This window comes from Podarcis raffonei, chromosome 5, assembly GCF_027172205.1.
Source record: "Podarcis raffonei isolate rPodRaf1 chromosome 5, rPodRaf1.pri, whole genome shotgun sequence".
Classification (NCBI taxonomy): Eukaryota; Metazoa; Chordata; class Lepidosauria; order Squamata; family Lacertidae; genus Podarcis; species Podarcis raffonei.
Window position 1 is genome coordinate 13647268 of NC_070606.1, and position 23494 is coordinate 13670761.

The 23494-nt window shown below is 45.2% G+C and overlaps 1 protein-coding gene and 1 long non-coding RNA gene across 2 annotated transcripts in view; one reads left to right on the forward strand and one right to left on the reverse strand.

The window, feature by feature from the left end:
• The window catches only part of ANTXRL (ANTXR like), a 60237-nt gene that overhangs the window by 15258 nt on the left and 21485 nt on the right, over positions 1-23494 (forward strand). The window contains exons 7-14 of the mRNA XM_053387919.1: positions 70-138; positions 2082-2162; positions 2258-2318; positions 4751-4849; positions 6011-6080; positions 6645-6723; positions 17260-17355; positions 23443-23481. Of these exons, the coding sequence (XP_053243894.1) occupies positions 70-138; positions 2082-2162; positions 2258-2318; positions 4751-4849; positions 6011-6080; positions 6645-6723; positions 17260-17355; positions 23443-23481 (594 nt within the window). The remainder of the gene's footprint in view (positions 1-69; positions 139-2081; positions 2163-2257; positions 2319-4750; positions 4850-6010; positions 6081-6644; positions 6724-17259; positions 17356-23442; positions 23482-23494) is intronic.
• LOC128413661 (uncharacterized) lies at positions 119-23472 on the reverse strand. The gene is made up of 3 exons (XR_008330394.1): positions 23329-23472; positions 6655-6742; positions 119-237 (listed from the first exon to the last, which is right to left on the reverse strand). It is a non-coding gene; the product is annotated as an uncharacterized LOC128413661 (long non-coding RNA).

Genomic DNA, 23494 nt, shown 5'->3' on the forward strand with positions numbered 1-23494 from the left:
AATGTGGAAATGTACAAGTGTGCCCCTTGGAAGTTATATAGAGTTTTTTAATACTACCTCTCATTTTAGGCTGACAGAGCAAGAAGCCTCGGAGCAATTGTCTATTGTGTTGGTGTGAAAGACTTTAACGAAACTCAGGTAATTTTCAAAAAAATAATAACGTTCTTCTACAAATGGAGTTTGATTCTTCCATTGCATTAAAGGACAACGGATGGTTCCTGTAAGGCACTCCTGTACCTGCAAACAAAGACAAATATTTTGTCTGAATAAGTAACACACACCTTTGTCTTTGTTCCCCTTTAAGGTCAAGCACCCTAACCCCCCATTTACTAGTATAAGCATATGAACATCCATACACAGTGTCCTTCTTCAAATGACTCTGTCATACACATTTTCCTCTGTGCACTTTGGCCTCTTTGAATGGCTATCATTTCTTCTTTCAATTTCCAGTTCTACCTCATTTGCATCCAGACAACAACAACAACAATAATAATAATACAGTGGTACCTCGGGTTAAGTACTTAATTCGTTCCGGAGGTCCGTTCTTAACCTGAAACTGTTCTTAACCTGAAGCACCATTTTAGCTAACGGGGCCTCCTGCTGCTGCCGCGCTGCCAGAGCACAATTTCTGTTCTTATCCTGAAGCACTATTTCTGGGTTAGTGGAGTGTGTAACCTGAAGCGTATGTAACCTGAAGCGTATGTAACCCGAGGTACCACTGTAGTAACAACAACAACAACAACAACAACAACAACAATTTATTATTTATACCCCGCCCATCTCGCTGAGTTTCCCCAGCCACTCTGGGCGGCTCCCAATCAAGTGTTAAAAACAGTACAGCATTAAATATTTAAAACTTCCCTGAACAGGGCTGCCTTCAGATGTCTTTTAAAGAGAAGATAGCTGCTTATTTCCTTCACATCTAAAGGGAGGGTGTTCCACAGGGTGGGTGCCACTACTGAGAAGGCCCTCTGCTTGGTTCCCTGTAACCTCACTTCTCGTAGCGAGGGAACCACCAGAAGGCCCTCAGAGCTGGACCTCAGTGGGTGAACGATGGGGTTGGAGATGCTCCTTCAGATATACTGGACCAAGGCCATTTAGGACTTTAAAGTTCAGCACCAACACTTTGAATTGTGCTTGGAAACGTACTGGGAGCCAATGCAAATCTCTCAGGACTGGTGTTACGTGGTCCCAGCAGCTGTTCCCAGTCACCAGTCTAGCTGCCGCATTCTAGATTAATTGCAGTTTCCAGGTCACCTTCAAAGGCAGCCCCACGTAGAGCGTATTGCATGTGCAGAGAGTAGCACTGGGCTCTTGGGGTCACCTGGATCACGCCGCCTCAAAAATCGTGTGCCCCCCGGCACCCCCCTTTTAAAGAAGGCTTTTATGATCTTTATTGCTGCGGTTGATTGATTGTGGTTCATCACGCTGCTTTCTTTTCTCTTGTTTTATTACTATGCTTATGTAAATCTTTACATGTGCTCTATGTGCTTTATGCAAATCTTATTTTAATGTATGCTGCTTTGAGGGTCTCCTCTGGCCAAGAAGCTGAGTATTAATGTAAGTAAGAACTAAATAATAAATACTACACCTGTGTCCTTTCCAAAATGTTGGTGTATGGCAGTAGTTAAGCTGTGTGGGTTGCAAGTTCAAATTTTGCATCAGCTCATTGATTTGCCTTTGGGTAGGTCATTATTTTCTTAATCTTGGTTGCCTCCCACCCATGAAATATTGGGAAATAGAACTGGCCTAATGGCAATGCTGTTAGGCAGATTACTGATATATGTGAAATGCTACAAACTTTCAAATACATCTCTATAAATGCGAAGCCTTTTATGACAAAGAAATCTGCATGTATTTTAATAAGTGGCCTTAAATTCTTCCAGTCAGCCTCTACTCTGGGCACATAATTCTACCATGTCTCTGGGTGGATATCGCTGGATAATTTAAGTCTCTCCTGGGTTACACGTTCTTCAGAACTTCACAACGGGAAAGGGGCATAAGCAGAAAGCAGGCTCTGTTTATAATTTAATAGATATTATTTTCCCCACCCCACATTTATGAGTGTCTTGTCTTTGCAGCTATCGACTATTGCGGATAGCATTGATCACGTTTTTCCTGTGACTGGAGGTTTTTATGCCCTCAGAGGCACCATTGATTCAGTAAGTAGCTTATCCAATAAATGCGCCCTTTTCTCAATTTGTCAATCAGCGTCAGGCTACCCTTGGCTGCAAACACCGTTCTTTCAATCCTACAGATTCTGAAGAAATCGTGCATTGAGATCCTGGCCGCCGAACCATCAAGTATCTGTGCAGGAGGTGAGTAATGCTACCTCGTCCGTTATGGATTCTGGTGATCTTTCTAGATGGTGATGTGAATTTCTGGGCTCTGTTAAATAAAGCCCTAGCTTTGATTTTCCACACAATATCACAGAATCGTAGAGTTGGAAGGGACCTCAAGCATCATCTAGCCCCAGCAATGCAAGAATATCCTTGCTTAACCAACTAGTTTTTTGCAACATGGTGCATCCACATTTTAGGAATATGCTTTCTTCTTCTTCTCTGTTTGTTTGGCAAACCATAGCTTACAGTGTGTTGTTGTTCCCTGCTGAATGAAGGACTTGATGATCAAATTCCATAAGATGCAAATGGCTCCTACGCTCATGAAGGAACAACCATAGACTGCAGGACGCCATATGCATTCCAGATCACAATGTGCGAGATCAGAAGAGAGGTCAGGTGTGTCCTGGAATGGGTTCTTCAGAAGACAATGGTTCCAGTTGACTTGAGAAAGCAAGGCAAATCATTTCATTTCGTTTCACTTTTAACTTGTATTCCGCCTTTCTATATTGCTGTACGCAAGGCAGCTTACAGCAACAATATATACAACAAAGAACACACGCCTTTATAATAATCTGACAGAAAGTCATCATAAAACATAACTCTGAAATGGAATGACTTGTATCAAATAAAGTAATATTAAGTAATCTATTAGAATATAATAGTACACCATAAAAAACATCGGCAAATAGTAATTGAAAAGAAATCCACTCCCCGTGGAACGCCCTCCCGTCAGATGTCAAGGAAATAAACAACTATCTGACTTTTAGAAGACATCTGAAGGCAGCCCTGTTTAGGGAAGTTTTTAATGTTTGATGTTTTATTGTGCTTTTAATTTTCTGTTGGAGCTGCCCAGAGTGGTTGGGAAAACCCAGCCAGATGGGTGGAGTATAAATAAATTATTATTATTATTTATTATTATTATATTTATTATAAATAATGACTAAACTATGATCAGTAAAAATGACTGAGGGACCGTGAACCGCCCCCCCGCCCCCGCTGAAAAAGTTTGCTGGCCCCTGTTCTAGCCCAACCCCCTGCAATATAATAATAATAATAATAATAATAATAATAATAATAATAATAATAATTTATTATTTATACCCCGTCCATCTGACTGGGCTTCCCCAGCCACTCTGGGTGGCTTCCAAAAAAATATTAAAATACTGTAATATAGCAACTAGAATCTCAACTAAAGCATCCTTTGCGTTTAAGAACGGGTCTCTCTGTGTTTGTATTCATAGTTTTTCCACATATATTTCCACCTGCCTCTGTTGAATCATGGATAGCCCCCAAGGCTGGTTTTTAGCGATGGAGAGAACTGAATGTTGACTGAGCTGCTGTAGATGGATTAGTCTGTCTGGCTTCTGACAGTTCTCTGAGGCTTAATGTTTTGTGACCCTCCCAATCTGTAAGCCCCCCGACTCGCAGTCCACTCTGCAAATTTGGATCTCCCTTGATTAGAAGTGACCGAGACGCGCAGCCTGCGAAAAGGCCCATCAGTCTGGAGTCCGAATTTCCCAGAAGCTTCGTTGCTCTGATTATGCTCACAAGTGCCCTGGCTTGATTGAAAGGTTGCGCTGGATGTTGGCACCCAACCGGCCGCGTCAACTCCCAGGTGTGGATGCAAGCCGTCAGCTCCTCATCAGAGTCACGGAAGCAAAACCGACAGCGCCGCCAGTGCGCACCAGTTTCAACCCACCCTCTCGCTGCCAGCGCTGCCTCTTTGGTTCTGCGCTGACCTTTTCCCCTTCGTTGTCTTGTCAAAATCGGCAATTTGGTTTCTGACAGTAACGAAGGAAGAAAAGGACGCGTGCCGAGTCAGGGCCCCAATTTAAATAGAATTAGCCCTTTCAGCTGGCTTGGGTTCCCCGGAACTGATTCGCGCTGTATGGCATTAAGAATGGAGCAAAAGGGGGCACAGGCTGTAGACCCAACAGTTTCCACCGCTTGTCTAACCCGCAATGAAAATGAATAGTTTCCCCCTTTATTTGTTTCTGTACCTGTTAATGGGAGTGGAAAATGCATAGTGGTCGTTTTCACAAACACCGATAACATTGGGGGTGGTGGATGCAGTCATTAAAATGTAATATTTTTGCAGTGTCAAGAAAAGCACTTTTACAGGAGGTTACAGTAATAGTCAGGGAAGAGGACTGTGCCTCAAAAGCATAATTCTCCAGCCTTCAAATAGGTCCGAACTGAGCTCTTTCCCCAATAATATTTTAATGTTAATAGTGATTTCATAGCTCCTCAGCATCACACTTCTTGATTTCCTTTATCATCTGAGGTTCTCCATCAAATAGTGTTCCCATTTCACAGTCGGTGCACTGAGGACCGTTCCCCGTGAAGCCCTGCTATATATTATTGGGCCACGCCAGTTTTCCTCTCATTGTAACGTTTTCTCTTTGCAGAATCCTACCAAGTCGTGGTCAAAGGCAACGGCTTTTATTACGCAAGGAACATTGACCAAGTTCTCTGCAGTTTCAAGATCAATAACACCATTACTCTTAGTAAGTTGGCAGGTTGTGGCATGGTGCTGTTAAGCCTTCCCACCCCAGAAAAAGTGCTTTCACCAGTGTTGTGGTGAGAAATGGTAACGGGGGAAGAATTTTCACCCTCATGGCTACTTCTGCATCATTCCCATCGTACCTGGGCTTGTCTTGCTGGTCGGAGAGCCAGTGTGGTGTAGTGGTTAAGAGTGGTGGACACGTAATCTGGTGAACCGGGTTCGATTCCCCGCTCCTCCACATGCAGCTGCTGGGTGACCTTGGGCTAGTCCCACTTCTTTGAAGTCTCTCAGCCCCACTCACCTCATAGAGTGTTTGTTGTGGGGGAGGAAGGGAAAGGAGAATGTCAGCCACTTTGAGATTCCTTCAGGTAGCGATAAAGCGGGATATCAAATCCAAACTCTTCTACGTTCGGCCATTTGTCATCATTGGAATGGAAGTTATGAATTTGATAATCCAGAACAGAAAAGCACAGGCAGGGTTGCAAAGTTTCAGGAAGATGAGGAAACCTGCACTGGTTAAATTTCTGCATGTCCTGCACCTGATAATGTCAGTCTGTATTCTCTGTCAGGAGTGCAGCGAGATAGCCACACTAAAAGGGCCTTTGCATTATTTTCCTAGACAAGGATTTCATGAACTTCATCCGAAAGAAGCAAGTTTGAACCTCCCTAAAGTATACTTAGCACAAAAGGGCAACAACTCAACCAGCATCGGTTAGGGAATCAAATTACTCCAAAACAGAACAGACAAATAATTATCTATCATCTATCTATCTATCATCTATCATCTATCTATCTATCTATCATCTATCTATCTATATCTATCTATCTATCATCTATCTATCTATCTATCTATCTATCTATCATCTATCTATATCATCTCTCTATCTATCTATCATCTATCTATCTATCTATCTATCTATCATCTATCTATGTATCATCTCAATTTGTTCTACTCTGAATGAAATGAAAGGGAAGACACACATATAACCTGTAACTCACTGGCTGAAATGTTTAAAAAAGCAGAAAGGAAACCTAAAACTATTTGCTGCTGTAACGATTTTTTTAAAAAAATGAAACAGGCACTCTTCATAAACTTGCCATCTAAAGTTTTTGTGGCTGCTTTGTACTAGCATAGAAGTGATTTTGCGTTTCTTCCCTTCAGATGAAAAGCCAACCATTGTTCAAGACACATACTTACTTTGCCCTGCTCCAGTGATAGCAGATGTCGGACAGTAAGTACATTGTGCTTTTACCTGTTCCTCATACCACCTCTTACTTGTCGTGTTTTCTCCCCCCCCCCCCAAAAAAAACCCCCTGAAATGCTAAAATGTGAAAACCACCAGCTGAAATATATCAGTTCTAAGGGGTTAGAAACTTGTAGGGATGGGGAGAATCATTGATTTCATTGTTTCTTACGAGAAACAGAGAAACAGAGATAGTAAAAATAATAATTTATTATTTATACACCCCCCCCCATTGACTGGGTTTCCCAAGCCACTCTGGGCGGCTTCCAACAAAAGATTAAAGGTAAAGGGTAAAGGGACCCCTGACCGTTAGGTCCAGTCGTGGCCAACTCTGGGGTTGCGGCGCTCATCTCGCTTTATTGGCCGAGGGAGCCGGCGTACAGCTTCCGGGTCATGTGGCCAGCATGACAAAGCCACTTCTGGTGAACTTCTGATCGGCAATTCCTAGGCTCTGTGGTTTAACCCACAGCGCCACTCGTGTCCCTCCTAACAAATACATTAAAACAGAGAGAAAAACCACTCTTTTAATTGACATCTCTGTTGGCTCTCCAGGGTGGTTTACCTGCAAGTTAGCATGAACAGCGGACTGACGTTCATCTCCAGTTCCGTCAGCATCACCAGCACCCGCTGTGTAAGTATGAACCACGAAACTGGGGGAAGGAAGGACCTAAAACGCAGAAACATGGACTAAGGGGTTGGGTGGAAAGGTGTTGCTTTTTGACCACCGATCCAGCTCTTAACAACAACAACAACAACAACAACAACAACAACAACAACAACATGTTACTTATACCCCGCCCGTCTGGCTGGGCCTCACCAGCCACACTGGGCGGCTCCCAAAAGAACATTAAAAACACAATAAGATATCAAACATTAAAAACTTCCCTAAACAGGACAGCCTTCAGGTGTCTTCTAAAAGTCAGATATTCCTTGACATCTGGTGGGAGGGCGTTCCACAGGGCAGGCGCCCCCACCAAGAAGGCCCTCTGCCTGGTTCCCTGTAGCTTCACTTCTCGCAGGGAGGGAACCGCTAGAAGGCCCTCGGAGCTGGACCTCACTGTCCAGGATGGACGATGGGGATGGAGACACTCCTTCAGGTATACTCAAGGGAACATGAACTGGGTTTGACAGGGGCTGCCAACCTTGTTTATTCCTGACCCACTCACATCTAAAGCAGTGGATGGGGGGAGGCTAATTTTAAAGGCAAGAAAGGGATCCCTGAGTGTAAGACCTCTTGCTGCAGAGGGTTTTGGTAAGACACTTGCTGCTTTGTCTACACTGCCGCCGACCCAGGCTCAGGCGGTGGTCATTTGAATGCTTGTACTTTATAAGTTAGAAACATATATTTTATTTATAGAACAATGAATTTGTCTCCTCTGTCTTCCCACCCCCCTTCATTTTGCGTTTGGGGGCATTTTGCTTCTTCCGCTGCCCTCTGCAATGCTGTGGGAGTTCCCTTCCTTGAGAAAATGGAAGAAAATGACGCGGGTGGCGCTGTGGGTTAAACCACAGAGCCTAGGACTTGCTGATCAGAAGGTCAGCGGTTCGAATCCCCGTGACGGGGTGAGCTCCCGTTGCTCGGTCCCTGCTCCTGCCAACCTAGCAGTTCGAAGGCATGTCAAAGTGGAAGTAGATAAATAGGTACCCCTCCAACGGGAAGGTAAACGGCATTTCCGTGCGTTGCTCTGGTTCACCAGAAGCGGCTTAGTCATGACCCTGAAGCTGTACGCCGGCTCCCTCGGCCAATAAAGCGAGATGAGCGCCACAACCCCCGAGTCGGCCACGACTGGACCTAATGGTCAGGGGTCCCTTTACCTTTACTATATTCTCACTATGGTGTCAGCATAACTTTCTGCAGGTGATGCTAGTCAGTGTAGCAAGCAAAAATCCCATGCAACACAGGCAGAAAGAACAAGCAATACTCACACGTGGGCACACACAACTTACAAAAACAGCAGAGGGGGAAATCAGCCTTTTAGTCTCTACAACTAAACTTGTATGGGTTTGACTTTAACTATCTGTCCACACAGATTTTTTTTGTATTTTGCAACGACCATTTCTGATTTTGGCCTACCCAGATACACCATGCAGAATAGGTGCAGCAGAGACAAAATTTTAGCTGTGCAACTGAGCAAATTTATTTAGCAGTATACTAGCAGCGTAAGCAAGACTTGCCTTTCCTGTAGAAATGTCCTTGTGCTGTGCAGTCCCATACATATCTGCTCAAAGTAAGCCAATTGGGTTAAGTGACACTCCCAGAATTGCTGCCTTTGGGGCTGTTACAGAGAGCCAAAATAACAGCTATGTTCACTTGCCCCACAACCATGCAATCAAATGCCACTACTTAGGTTTTTTGGAAATAAACTAAGAAGATAAGATCTTTTCTTACTCTATAGCATGGCTAGTACTTTCCTTCGAAGTCACTGGTGCTGTTTACCGTCATGTTTGATGATATGTACAAATGCAACGTGAAATGGATATGAGCATGCAGGAAGGAATGTACATAAGAAGATGGCTCTATAGCAGGCATAGGCAAACTTCAGCCCTCCAGATGTTTTGGGACTACAACTCCCATCATCCCTAGCTAATAGGACCAGTGGTCAGGGATGATGGGAGTTGTAGTCCCGAAACATATGGAAGGCCGAGTTTGCCTATGCCTGCTCTATAGGTATCCAGGCTCGACTCCACCTAGGACTTTAAAGGTGAATAAAAGGTAAAGGGACCCCTGACCATTAGGTCCAGTCGTGACCGACTCTGGGGTTGCGGCGCTCATCTCGCTTTATTGGCCGAGGGAGCCGGCGTACAGCTTCCGGGTCATGTGGCCAGCATGACTAAGCCGCTTCTGGCGAACCAGAGCAGCACACGGAAACGCCGTTTACCTTCCCGCCGGAGCGGTACCTATTTATCTACTTGCACTTTGATGTGCTTTCAAACTGCTAGGTTGGCAGGAGCAGGGACTGAGCAACGGGAGCTCACCCCGTCGCGGGGATTCGAACCGCTGACCTTCTGATTGGCAAGTCCTAGGCTCTGTGGTTTAACCCACAGCGCCACCCGCGTCCCTTAAAGGTTAATACCAACGCTTCAAACTGAGCCTGGAAACTTAACTGGGAGCCAATGCGGGCCTCTCCAAATTGGCCTGGTGGAATCAAGGTGCCTAGGGCCTGTCAGCAAACTGGTTTCAGCATTTCGTACCGATTTTATTTTCCGAACAGTTTTCAGATGGTGCTTTACAGTAGTCCGCTCTTGGGCGTGAATGACTGGGCGAGGACCGATTCTGCCAGGAACGGTTGTGGTTGGCCGCTTGCCAGCGTTATATTTGAAAACACACACACACAAAATTAAAACGATGTTTTAAGCACTGTTTTTGTTCTGCTCCAGTCTGGAGTTACAGTCTCTGGGTGTCGAACCTAGATAGAGGGGGTCACTGCTCTCTGAAAACTGCTTTGCACTAGAGAAGCTGCGTCTGGCGTTCGAAGAGATGAGTTTGTGTGGCTTCCTTCTTCATAAGGAGAAAGCAAGGAAATTGATCTAATGCGCTGCCTTAGGGCCTGACTGAAGCCAAACGACACTCGCAGATGTCACAAGTAGCACATTTATTCGCATCCCATTTTTTCTTTCAAAGACACATGAAGCAGCTTACAAAAAAGGATGCAGCAGAGATTAAATTGAAACTTTAATTTGCAGACTAATATAGCAGCAGTAAGCATGGTAAAAGTCCATGATACAAACTTTGATTTAAAACAACAACAACAGTGGGTCATTAAACGCTTGTTAGATGGAAAAAAAAAATGAAATGAAAAGAATAAAGATTTGCAAATTCAATGCTTAATTGCAAAGGACTTGTGATTAACGGTAGATTAATGGGGAAGAGCTGTAGCCTTGCAGAAGCTCCCTGCTTCACTCTCAGGAGACGGGGACCGTTATTGGTTATACTGGATGCGGGTGGTGCTGTGGTCTAAACCACTGAGCCTCTTGGGCTTGCCGATCGGAAGGTTGGCGGTTCGAATCCCCGTGACGGGGTGAGCTCCCGTTGCTCGGTCCCAGCTCCTGCCAACCTAGCAGCTGGAAAGCACGCCAGTGCAAGTAGATAAGTAGGTACCGCTGGGATTTTTGAAAAAGATGGCGCCGAAGTAAGACGCGCTTGCCGGAGCTCCCCTTTCCAGTTCATGCTGTAAGTTACTCCGCTCCTATTTTTCTCTGGAAGTTGGCACGATAATGTTTTGATGATAACGCCAGGAACTCACCCTGTGGAAGCTTGCAAAGTCAGCGCCATAAATCTCCTTAATGAGCTTCACTAACAACCTGATTAGCTGTAACTTGGGCAGCCACCGGCCGCGCTTCCCTGGCCTTCCACCAGCTCTTGCTTGGCCTTTGAAGGACTCTTAGATAACCGAGCCGCTCAAGGGGTTTAGCATGGCGAACCTAAAACGTGGTCGTACCTCTTCTGTGGAAGACCTTTCCTTTAATGCCTCAGAACCTATGTCTAAGGTTTCGAAGCCTGCTGGGCTGGATTCACCACCTAAGACCTTAGAGCCTTCTATCTCATCATTGGAGGAGTTTTTCTGCAATCTTGTGCCTCCTTCGCCTGTTACCTCCAAGCAGTTAGATTGCCTACATGATCCTGCAATGACTCCAAACAACCTTTTAAACACCTCCAAGCAGGTAGACTGTCCATATGACCCCGCAACGACTTCAAATACTCCCTTGCCAGGAGACAAATCGCTGTTGGATATAACCTCCAGCCCAGATGGCCTCTCTCCCCACCCCGACCCTCATCGTAAATCTTTATGTGATATAGTACAATCAGTGGAGCTGAGGACTTTGCAGAAATATTGCCTGCACTTGGCTGGCGAAATAAAGGTGCTATCAGCTTCCATCAATATGTTAGAGGGAAAACTAAATGCCTTCACCAAAACCCCTGCCTCGATTTTGAATCCGCCATTAAATCATCAGGGACCTGATAATCATGAGGCACAGAGCCTAAGTAGGGGGCCAACTCACCCCTAACAATATATGCTTGAACATCGCTCACTCCTGCTTCCCCTACTATGCCTGGAGAAATTGTAAAGCTGCTGTGATCTCATTGCGAATGTTGACCAGGTCCTACTTGGCCCAGGGTGATCTCCTATCATTAGAATGGCTGCCAGAGACTCCAAAATTTAAGCGCTTGTTGCTCAGGTTCGACTCTCCCAGGCTTCCTGCACTTTTGAGCAAACTTCAAAATCGCCTCAACTGGTATGGTTGCTTCTTTAACAACTGTAGGGGCATTATTGGGAAAATCCCAAACTCAGCAAATTTGGTTAGCCGGCCTACAAGGAGGATTGAGGATTATGACCGGAATTCGCAGCAACGGACCCTTCCTATGAACCCCTCCCTACGATTTACTAGCCGACCATCCCACCGGCAAGAAGGGACTGCCTTAAGGGGTAGAGCTTTGACGGGTCCAGCCTTGGCCATTATAGATGCTCCTAAAGATTGGCAGACACAAGCCCACGTGGACCCCCTGCAGCGATAACGATCTCCAATCCTCAAAATGGCTGAATTCCTTGTGCTGATACCATGACGATGCAAGAGACACTGGGAGATCCCGTAGCCCTTTGGACAAACACTGAGGCAGTGGCAAGGCTAAACAAGCTACTGGAAGCTAACCGAAAAGGATGTCTTTCTTCTGTCTTACATAGTGCTTTCCCATCAACAAGCCTCGATCCTCAAGGCGCGACTCCTGCAACTACAGAGCATACGGCAAACGATGAGTCTATGGACTTGTCGGCTAGTAACACCCCCTCGTATCAAGATTCTCTCTTACAGCGACCTATAAATTCGCCCCAGACACTGGCTGCTCCTGTGACATGTGACAACTTGAACCTGAAATGCAAACAATCAAAAATCACTGCCTTTTTTCACCCTACTGCCCCTTCACGCAGCGTGCACCCCCATTTGGATTCTCCAGGATTAACCACGCAAGAGAAATCATGACTTGAGGGAAACACAAAGCGGCCTCTTACACTACTATCATGGAATGTGGCTGGTTTTAAATCCAAACTGACAGATCCATCATTTGTTGCCTATATAAATGGCAGCCACATCCTTTTTATTCCAAGAGTCATGGGCCTGTGAGGACTTCTATCTAACAGGATACAAGGGCTTCTACCTGAATGCCACGCAGAACTCGTTATCACATGGTAGATCGCAAGGAGGCTTGGCTACTTTTGTTTCCTTAGCCATAAATCTTCAGGCCGAAAAAATCGACATCCAGTCGTCACTCATGCTGATTATAAAGTTGCAAACAACAGAGGAAACGATAGTAGTGATCAATATCTACTTATGTCCAATCTATAAGAGAAATTTGGTTGATCTGAGATGGCAGGAAATCCAAGTGACATTGGAAACGCTTTTTGATAAATACCCTGAAGCCACTTTTCTGTTGGCGGGAGATTTTAATGGACGCCTGTCACATACTGACCAAATCTTATTCTCTAAATTTAGCAAGTACCCTTCTTCACCTCTTATGACTACAGATCTTTTACCAAGGAAATTCAAAGATAACATAGCCACTTACGCAGGTTTCAAATGCAGGCAAACCTTGCTGGCCCTCAATTTCCTTCTTCTAAATGGGGCAATCAGCTCGGACTACCCTGCCGAATTCACCTATTGGTCAGGTTCACGTGCATCCACTATTGATTTTGTATGGATACTTTCTGACCTTACCCCAAAAATATCCAGCTTTAAGGTGGCTACAAGATTGGAGAGTGATCACTTCCCTCTAGAAATTTCCTTGACTCTGGCTGACGAACTTGATAGGCACTCCTTTGTGCACCTATCAAATGATCATCTGGAGATAAGACCTACAGCCCTTAAATGGACCTCCAACTCGGCCCAGCAGTTGAATGAACTTCTCTGGTCTGATCAGCTCCAAATAAAAAGGGCTTCCCTTATGCAGGCGGATGAGCCTCTACCAATATATGACGATTTAGTAGAACTTCTAAAACCAACACTAGCTCAGTCCCCCACAAAGCAGGGTAAACAGTTTTACCACAAAAAATGGTTCGATGAGGAATGCAAAAACTTCAAGAATCATCTGTATAATGAATGGTTGGCATACAGAGCATCAAATGACCCCATGCCAAATAACCGCCTTATCACCCTCAGGAGAAGTTACAAAGCCCTACTAAAGGAAAAGAAGCTCGAGGCAGAAAGAAACAATTGGAACAACCTTTTGATAGCTGGAGAGAATAGAAATCCAGCCTCTTTTTGGCAGTTAATTTCCAGATACCTGGGTAGGCCGCTTGCAATAATAGAACCCCACATCTCAGCGGACACTTGGGAAAGATACTTCGCCGATCTGTATGCAGCCCATGATGCCTGCGGAGATACGGTGGAGCCGGAAGCACTGCCCGATTGGGACCCAGTTACATGCCCTGAAGTTGAAACTCTCATAGATCGATTTAAAGCAGGCAAGGCCCCCGGTGATGACCTTATATCCATTGATGCCATCAAAGCAAATAAAGATTGGCGGATCCCACTTTTAGCAGCACTTTACACGCATATAAACAAAACAGCAAAATTTCCCTCAAGCTGGAGCTCTGCGTTGATTGTATTAATACATAAGAAAGGCCCACGTACAGAGCCGAGCAACTTTAGGCCAATCAGCTTGCTAAATGTCATTGGGAAGATTTACTCGGGGTACCTGCTAAACAAACTATCAAAATGGATGGAGGACGACAATATCATTGCCGATGAACAGGCGGGTTTTCGCCCTGGAAGATCTACCACAGACCAAATATTAACCTTGAATCACCTGCGGAAAAGTATGCCGGCAAAGCCCCAAAGGTTCTTCATGTGGCTTTTATTGACCTTAAGCAGGCATTTGATCGAATCTCTAGAAAGCAGCTATGGACAAAACTGGCTGCTACAAAGATCGATCGTCGTCTCCTTCATCTGATTACCAGCCTCCATACAAACACCTTTCTGAGAATCAGGCTAGACAATAAAGGCCTAGTCTCCAACCCTGTTACCACCACCAGAGGGGTAAGACAGGGTTGTCTATTGGCCCCAGCATTGTTTAGCTTTTACATTAACTCACTGGTGACTCACATGGCCAATGATGCCTTCCACCCCCCCAAATTAGCAGGCCGATCTCTGAATGTTCTTCTGTATGCGGATGACGCCGCACTTCTTGCCAGATCCCCTATTGGACTGAGGAGAATGTTGCAAGCTCTACATGAATACTGTGATCAGCATGAGCTCCAACTCAACTATGCTAAGACCAAGATCATGGTCTTCTCTGCCCGACCGAGACTCCATCGATGGTCGATGAACAGGATCCCCCTAGAGCAGGTTAACTGCTTTAAATATCTGGGGCAAGTAGTACGGTCAAATAGGTCTTTTCTGGCCCATAGAGACTATATAACAACTAATGCATCTAAAGCAGCCATCCAGATTCGATCTCTATATGCTAAGAATCAGGCTCAATCAGTGAAGATAGCTTTGAGACTCTTTCAAATGAAAGTCCTCCCCCTTCTTTTGGTGGGCATCTCTTTAGGCTCCCGTAGGGATTTTTTGAAACTGGGTTCTATCCAAACGCGATTCCTTAGAGCCATCCTTAGGATTCCCCCCTCGGTAGCGGGTGCGGTTATGAGATTAGAGGTCGGCTGGCAAGCTCTACGGTATGTGGCCTTGAAGACGAAGCTCTGGCTATGGCTCAAGCTTTGTTTTAAACCAGTGGGTATTGCCCCCTTGATATTGAGGGACGATTTCCAATCATCGTGGGAAAGGGAGGTCATTAACGAGGTTCAATCCTGCGAGGTTCAATCTCACCTTTACTTTGAGTCTATGACGTACAATCAAGCTAGAGCTGCAATCTTCCGGAGACTGAGTGACATTGCCAGACAAGAGGACATAGCCCAGGTAAAACCAGGGATGTTTCTAGGGGACCAGATTTATCGGACCATACCAGCCCCCTACCTTGCAGAAATCCACTATGTGGAATACCGCAGACTTCTTACAGCGGCTAGATTAAATGTCCTTGACTCTGCGATATTGTGGGGAAGGTACAGGGGAGTACCATACGCCCAGAGAACCTGTCATTGTGCCATGGGTGTGGTTGAGTCCACCGAACACATTCTCTTGACTTGCCCTTCTTATGCAGAGCTTAGACAAAATTTTATAGACCCACTCCTATGTCAATTTAGCTTCCTACCCGGAGAAAACCAGGTTTTACACTTGCTGAATAATGTCACTAGAGCTATACCTTCCTTGGTGGCCAAATTTCTTTCTTTAGCTTTTAAGCGTCGCAAGACTATAATTGACTGTATTGATATGGGGCTATCTGTTTAGCCCATTTTAGTGTTGGCTAAGTTCTAAAATCTTCCTGGATGTTTTAACTGTGTATTGACAGATGTACTTTTTTCTGACTGACGGTCGAATAAAAGGTTGATGATGATGAAGTAGGTACCGCTCAGTGGAAAGATAAACGGTGTTTCCATGTGCTGTGCTCTGGCTTCCGTCACAGTGTCCCTTTGCTCCAGAAGCAGTTTAGCCATGCTGGCCACATGACCTGGAAAGCTGTCTGTGGACAAACGCCGGCTCCCTCGGCCTGAAAGCGAGATGAGTGCCACAATCCCATGGTTGCCTTTGATTGGACTTAACCATCCAGGGGTCCTTTACCTTTACCTATACTGGTTGCAGCGAAGGAAGCAAGGTGGGGTTTGCCACTTTCCCCACCCAGCGCCATTTCTTTGAACTAGCTGAAATTTAGAAGGCTGAGCTTCCTTAGTAAAGGGACCCCTGACCACTAGGTCCAGTCGTGACCGACTCTGGGGTTGCGGTGCTCATCTCGCTTTATTGGCCGAGGGAGCCAGCGTACAGCTTCCAGTTCGTGTGGCCAGCATGGCTAAGCCGCTTCTGGCGAACCAGAGCAGCGCACGGAAACGCCGTCTACCTTCCCGCCGGAGTGGTACCTATTTATCTACTTGCACTTTGACATGCTTTCGAACTGCTAGGTTGGCAGGAGCAGGGACCGAGCAATGGGAGCTCACCCCGTCACGGGGATTCAAACCAACGACCTTCTGATCAGCAAGTCCTAGGCTCTGGTTTAACCCACAGCACCAAAGTTCCTTGGCTGCATTTTCCAGGTGTCAAAGCCAGAAGCAATGGGCATCAGCAGGGCATGTATCCCAGATGTTTTAACGAGTGCCCTGAGTACTGAGGGCACCTCGTGGCACTCATAAATGGCACTCACACCTCGTGGGAAGAAGGGAGTTTTTGTTCCCAGTCCTCCTCCTCACCCTTCTCTGAAGCACTGCATGCTGGGTGATAGAGCCCAGTGGAAACCCAAAGGTCTTTGCAGTTGTAGCTGTTTTAAAGAAAGAGAGGGAAGAAAATACCTACGCTTTATTTATTTATTTATATTTTTAAATTAATTTTCAATTACAACAATCCAATAATAGCCTCATTATAACAATGCCAAATTATAATATAATTCCCAATACAAATCATTCAAATACCGAATTACTGTATTTTTCGCTCTATAAGACACACACCAGACCATAAGACGCGCCTAGTTTTTGGAGGAGGAAAACAAGAAAAAAAATATTCTGAATCCCAGAAGCCAGAACAGCAAGAGGGATCGCTGCGCAGTGAAAGCAGCGATCCCTCTTGCTGTTCTGGCTTCTGGGATAGCTGCGCAGCCTGCATTCGCTCCATAAGACGCACACACATTTCCCCTTACTTTTTAGGAGGGAAACAGTGAGTCTTATAGAGCAAAAAATACGGTATATAATTTAGGTGCCCCCCCCGCATGCTAGAATTAATGGTCTGATGATTTACTTCGTTCCTGCATTCCAAAATCTTACCGATTTCAATTACATGCCCGTCGTAATAGTAATCCCTTATGCAACTGCTGCAGTATTAATAACTTCTGTTCGTGTTGACACATTAAGTAATTTATAAGCGTGCAAGTGAAGATCTCGTATTGAGTCATTGCTTTCCCTGTGTGTGACATTTCTTCTGTCCGTGATGTATCTTCCTGTCCATGCCATCATCACCTCGTACACCATACGTCTGAAACCCGCGATTAAATCCGAACTGCGTCGATTGCAATGCGAAATAAACAATGCCCGGTTCTGTTGCAAAATCCGTAACCTAGGAATACCTTGCTTGCTTGCAGCATCATGGGACGATTGTTTTCATTGTGCTCCTGATCCTGTTCCTGCTCCTGGCCTTGGCTCTCTTTTGGTGGTTCTGGCCGCTCTGCTGCACCGTGGTAAGTATTCAAGGCTGTTTTTATTATTACCGTATTTTTCACCCTATAGGACGCACTTTCCCCCCTCCAAAAATGAAGGGGAAATGTGTGTGCGTCCTATGGGGCGAATGCAGGCTCCTTGGCTTCAGCGAAGCCTCCGAAGCCTGCGCTCCGGAGGCTTCGCGTTGCTTTCGCTGAAGCCAGGAGAGTCTGCACTTCCCCCCACTGCCAGCCCCACAGGCTCGGGGGGCAGCGGGAAAGCGTGCGACGCCTTCGCGCTGCTCCTCGACCCGGCTTTGAGGCTGGCAGTGGGTTTGACCCACAAGCTGGGTCAAAAAGCCCGCAGGAGCCGCACGCTCTTTAAAGGGTGCGTGGCTTCTGCGGGCTTTTCTATGAGGTGGGGGAATTCCCCCACCTCATAGAAAAGCCCGCAGGAGCCGTGCAGCCTTTAAAGAGCGCGCCACTCTTGGGGGCTTTTCCCCAAGGAGGGAGAAGGGACTGACTGGCCAAGTCAGTCCCTTCTCCCTCCTGTAGGCTTTTGCGGGAGATGAGGGAATTCCCCCACCTCCCGCAAAAGCAGGGAGAAGGTCTTGGAGTAGCGCACAGGCTGCGTGCAGCCTGTCCGCTGCTCCCAGAGCTGCGGGGATGTGTGTCATATTTTTTCCCTTGATTTCCCCCCCTGAAAACTAGGTGCACCCTATGGGGTGGTGCCCCCTATAGGGCAAAAATACGGTATTTCTTTTTATATATAAATTTTTATTAGTTTTTTTTTTAACATACCATTTTCAACAGTAATTAAACATATTTTTACATCTTATTCAATTTTTTTTACTTCCATCAGTCCTGTCTGAAAACTTTCCAATCCAATCTCTTAGTATACATTTCTTATTTTCCCTGTTGCATTAAAACTCATAACCAATGTCTCTATTCTTTATCTGTTTTGTTGCACTTCATATATTTCTCCCTACGAAACTTCTTGTAGTCCTACTAGCGTAATTTGTTGGTTACAATTGCTCTTCAAATAGTTCATATACTTCTTCCAATCTTCTGTAAAGCTCTGGTCCCGCAGGTTTCGAATCCTTCCTGTCATTTTGTCCAATTCTGCATAGTCCATTAATTTCGTCTGCCATTCTTCTTTCGTCGGAATTTCTTCTTGCTTCCATTTCTGGACTAACAATACTCTTGCCGCTGTTGTTGCATATGAATTTTTTTTTTACATCTTGCCTATTAATATCCTAACCTATAATACCAAGTAAAAATGCTTCTGGTTTTTGAAAAGTTGTATATTTCAACATCTTTTTCATCTCGTATATCATTTACCAGTTCTTTATTTTCTTTCATTCCCAGTATTCAAGGCTGTTATTTGGCCAGGGGCAGGATTTAAAGTCCAGGAGAAATGTAAAAGGAAGAGAAACACTCTCCCTTGTTTGACCTGAGAAATGAAGAGTTTCCACCTCCCTTCCCTGCACGCCCAAAATTGTATTGATTTCCAAATATAACAAGGCTTAAGAAAACAGCCTCCTCTCTTACTAGGTTCCTGAACTTATAGCAGCAGGCCGACACGTGCAGATTTAGGAAAGGAAGGTTTTTCTTTTCACTTTAGTTTCCTGTCAGGAAAGGCTTCCTCATTTCTGTGTGATAGACTGCTGTTATCCTGGGATATTTATTATTATTTTTTACCAAAGGGTCACATGGAAACGTTTTAAATATATTAATAGCATCCTAATGCAGTGAGAGGTCTAGGTGCTGGTAAAGGGTCAAAGACAGGCCATCCTTGTTTCTTTTGCTCAATTTCCATCCTTTTTTCTTAAAATGAAGACGTAGTAGATGGGCCAGGATAAACTAGGTGACAGTACTGAGATTCAGTCTCGGATCGGTAACGAACTAATGGGACGACTTTGCCCTCTCCTGTTGATGATCTTTCCCGTTTTGTAAAAAGGCAACAACAGTAAACGTTCCTTGCAGGGATTTTGTGAAGATTTTTAAAGGCAAAAATAGAGTTGCCTGTCCTTAACCTTGGCTATAAGGAGGCTAAACAATAGGGTACTGAGTGGGACGCGGGTGGTGCTGTGGGTTAAACCACAGAGCCTAGGAATTGCCAATCAGAAGGTTGGCGGTTCGAATCCCCGTGACGGGGTGAGCTCCCGTTGCTCGGTCCCTGCTCCTGCCAAGCTAGCAGTTCAAAAGCACATCAAAGTGCAAGTAGATAAATAGGTACCGCTCCGGCGGGAAGGTAAATGGCGTTTCCATGTGCTGTCCTGGTTCGCCAGAAGCGGCTTAGTCATGCTGGCCACATGACCCGGAAGCTGTACGCCGGCTCCCTCGGCCAATAAAGCGAGATGAGCGCCACAACCCCAGAGTCGGTCACGAGTGGACCTAATGGTCAACCTTGGCTATAAGGAGGCTAAACAATAGGGTACTGAGTGGGAATGGTCAAAGAAGCATCATGAACAGGAGCAGGAAACCTGATTTTAAGAAATTGTATTAAATTAAATTAATTTGGCTTGATTTGTAATAATTGGGAAAATTAATTAAAATATTTTTTTAAAAGAAGCAGCAGCCAAATAATAATAATAATAATTTATTTGTACCCCACCCATCTGGCTGGGTTTCCCCATCTCCCAATAGAATATTAAAAACACAATAAGACATCAAACATTAAAAACTTCCCTAAACAGAGCTGCCATCAGGTGTTTTATAAAAGTCAGATAGTTGTTTATTTCCACAGGGCAGGCGCCACTACCAAAAAGGCCCTCTGCCTGGTTTCCTGCCAAGATGTTTCCAGAGCTTTGGGGCTTATGTTTAACAAAAGGATGTCTTGAAGAAAGCTTGACTGTGAGCTCCTTCCTCGCAGGAACGGGTGCTGTGTGCTTTCATTGCACTGAGAGCCCTTAGCAGCTTCTGCAGCCAGCAGCAAAGCGATTAGAGTCTCAGGCTACATGCCAGGATCCCACCCCAGAACTTGCACTTGCTTGTAAGTTTAGAAAATGAGTCACTTCCTCGCTGCTCAGCTCTGCTTTTGCGAGATACCCCTGGCAGGGTTTTCATCTGGAAGAAACTTGCTTTTTTTTCTGGGCACTGGAAAAAGATTCGTGGCGGCTGAGCTTGCAGAATGATACAAAGCCCAGAAACCACGTTTCAGGCAGAGACAGAATTCACTAGATATTAGTGGTCCATAGACAACAAAGCAAGGTTTGGTTTCTAAGGAGCAAACATATTTTTTAAAAATAAACCAATATGTTATTTCTTCAGAAAAGGAATGCCAAACGATCCTATTTCAGCTGCAACTGAGGGCTGTTTCATATATTGTCAGCTAGAAACCTGGGCCAGCAGCCAAGCTGACTGCCCTTGTATGATCTTTTTATTTCCTGCGTTTATACTTTCTGTGTACATTTTTAAAAAATCTTCAAGTATCCACTGCTTGTTAAACTAAATTTAGCAAGCCAGTAGAATTATATGAGTGGATTGCATTAATTTCCTCAGACCAATTATATCCGCGCCATCTTATACCATTAAAAAAAACTGTAAAAGAACAGTTTAAGGAGATTGCCAAGAAGCAGAATACTTCTTAACAGGGAGAAGAATGTGAGCACACTAAAATGCGGAAAGCATAACTGACTCGTTCACGGCTGGTTCACGGTGGTAGTAGCCTGTCCTTCCTCGGTTTCTGCAAACTTCACATCAGGGTACATTTTCATTTTTGTCAAATTATTCCTGATTTGCCAGGGGTGTTTTAAAGAGTCACACCCACCACAGCTGCACAGCCGGTGGCAACAAGTTAAAGACAGATGTGTGGGCTGGATGGCTGCCACAATTCTCCATGATTAAATGCCTAAGGTTGCAATCCTGGCCCCCACCTCCAAATGCTGATTCTTGCCTCTGATTGTGGGGAAGCTCCATTGTCGCAGAAGCCCTGAGCTTATACCCCTATGGTCAGGAAGCTACTTTCCTGGGGTTAGACTAGATGGCCCTTGTGGTCCCTTCCAACTCTATGATTCCGTGATCTGTGAGTTTCAGGGTCCAATGCTGGATCCCAAAGCCCCACAGATCTCCCGAGGGGCCTGATCTTTGGAGCTGGTACAGTGAAAAAGAAAAAAGCTCCTACCTTTTACTTTGCCCTGCAGGAGTTGGCAGGATTGTAAGCGCAGCAGTGAATACACTGTGGCTTTTCCATTGCCCCTCACTAGGAATATTGGTGTTTTCCCAGTAGTGATGTATGGAAGTGAGAGCTGGACCATAAAGAAGGCTGATCGCCGAAGAATGGATGCTTTTGAATTCTGTTGCTGGAGGAGACTCTTGAGAGTCCCATGGACTGCAAGAAGATCAAACCTATCCATGCTGAAGGAAATCAGCCCTGAGTGCTCACTGGAAGGACAGATCCTGAGGCTGAGGCTCCAATACTTTGGCCACCTCATAAGAAGAGAAGACTCCCTGGAAAAGACCCTGATGTTGGGAAAGATGGAGGGCACAAGGAGAAGGGGACGGCGGAGGACGAGATGGTTGGACAGTGTTCTCGAAGCTACGAACATGAGTTTGACCAAACTGCGGGAGGCAGTGGAAGACAGAAGTGCCTGGCGTGCTCTGGTCCAGGGGGTCACGAAGAGTGAGACACGACTAAACGACTCAACAACAAAAAGGAATATTGGTGGAGCAATCCCAACCTTAGGTTCATTTCCCATGCTTTAGCAATGGCACTGTTGAGCCTGGAGCAGGAGTGGCTGACCTCTGGGGCTGCAGATATTTTGGGACTCCCAACATTCATCAGCTCCAGCCAGCATATTCCTCCCCCCCCATTATATTTTATTAAGTTTCAATATTTTAACATGTATAGTCACAACACGAATTTGTCTTTCTTCCTGCCCCTTTTCCCATGGAGTTGTTATTGGTAAAACCTATTTGGTGTTTCGCAACTTTCTGACTAGTTGCAGGACCTTAGCCAGACCTAGCAGAGTAAACACAGAATCCACTGAAGCAATTGGCAACTTAGCTGCAGACAGGATAGACGAAGCAGGAACCAGGAACTTGTAGTTAGGTGTTTATTATATACAGTGGACTATTTACAGGAACAGAACACGGATCTTATGCTAGCTCTCTCTGATACGACTCTCAACTCCAACACCTACAACTCCTACTAGTTCTCATTCCAGTTAGTAGGCCATTAATTATCACTCCTTTGAGAGAGCTTGTCCCATCAGGGAGCAGTCTTCATGTCTCTGTTATCACTAGGCAGACTTACTCCTTCAGATTGCCTTCTGGCTGTCTGCCAAACCTTATTTGACTCTGTGTGAGTAGCTGCACGTACACAGTTTCCCAACAGTTGTTTTATCCTACCCTTCTGTCACACCTCATCTTTTATCTATCGCATCATAACCACAGTATTATAATCTAATTACTTTTGTTGCTTGTAGCTCAAATCCTGCTTGCAGGTTCATTATACTATAATATTTCTTTAACTAGTCCGAAAAAGGCAACCATTCTTCCACAAAACACTCGTCATAAGATTCCCTCAGTTTTCCTGATCATTTTGCCGGTTCTGCTTAGTCCATTATCCATTCTTCTTTGGTTGGAGCTTCTTCTTCCTTCCATTTCTGTGCATATACCATATTGGCCCGAATATAAGCCGCACCTTTAAAATTCAAGGGGGGGGGAGGAAAAAAGACAATACCTGAATATAAGCGACTCCCTTAAAATTCTGCAGGCACTCACACCCGTAAATGGCAAATGTAGAAGAAAATCCCACACAGCAATATCGCAAAAGCCATTTTTTGTAAGGTCGCAACTTTAAGCCGCACTTTAACTTTTCACGGTTGGAATGTGGAAAAAAAAGTGTGGCTTATATTTGGGCCAATACAGTAAAATCCTAGTTGCTTTAATATTTTTGGGGGGATTTCTGCCAGCATATTCAACGGTCTGTGATTGTGGTCCGATGGCATCTGAGGGGTACCACTGGTCTAAAGACATTAAAGGGCTCAGGTAAAGCCAGCCTTTGCGAACCTTTTGAAGAGATGAAGTTGATGAGCCGGACTGTTTCAATGAGTGAAAAGGTTGTATGTAGATGGGGGACAAAGCTTGCAGACACTGACAGGCCTGTGTGTGTGTGTGTTTCAGGTCATCAAGGAACCGCCACCGCCACCCCCAATGGAACCTGTAAGTATGTTGT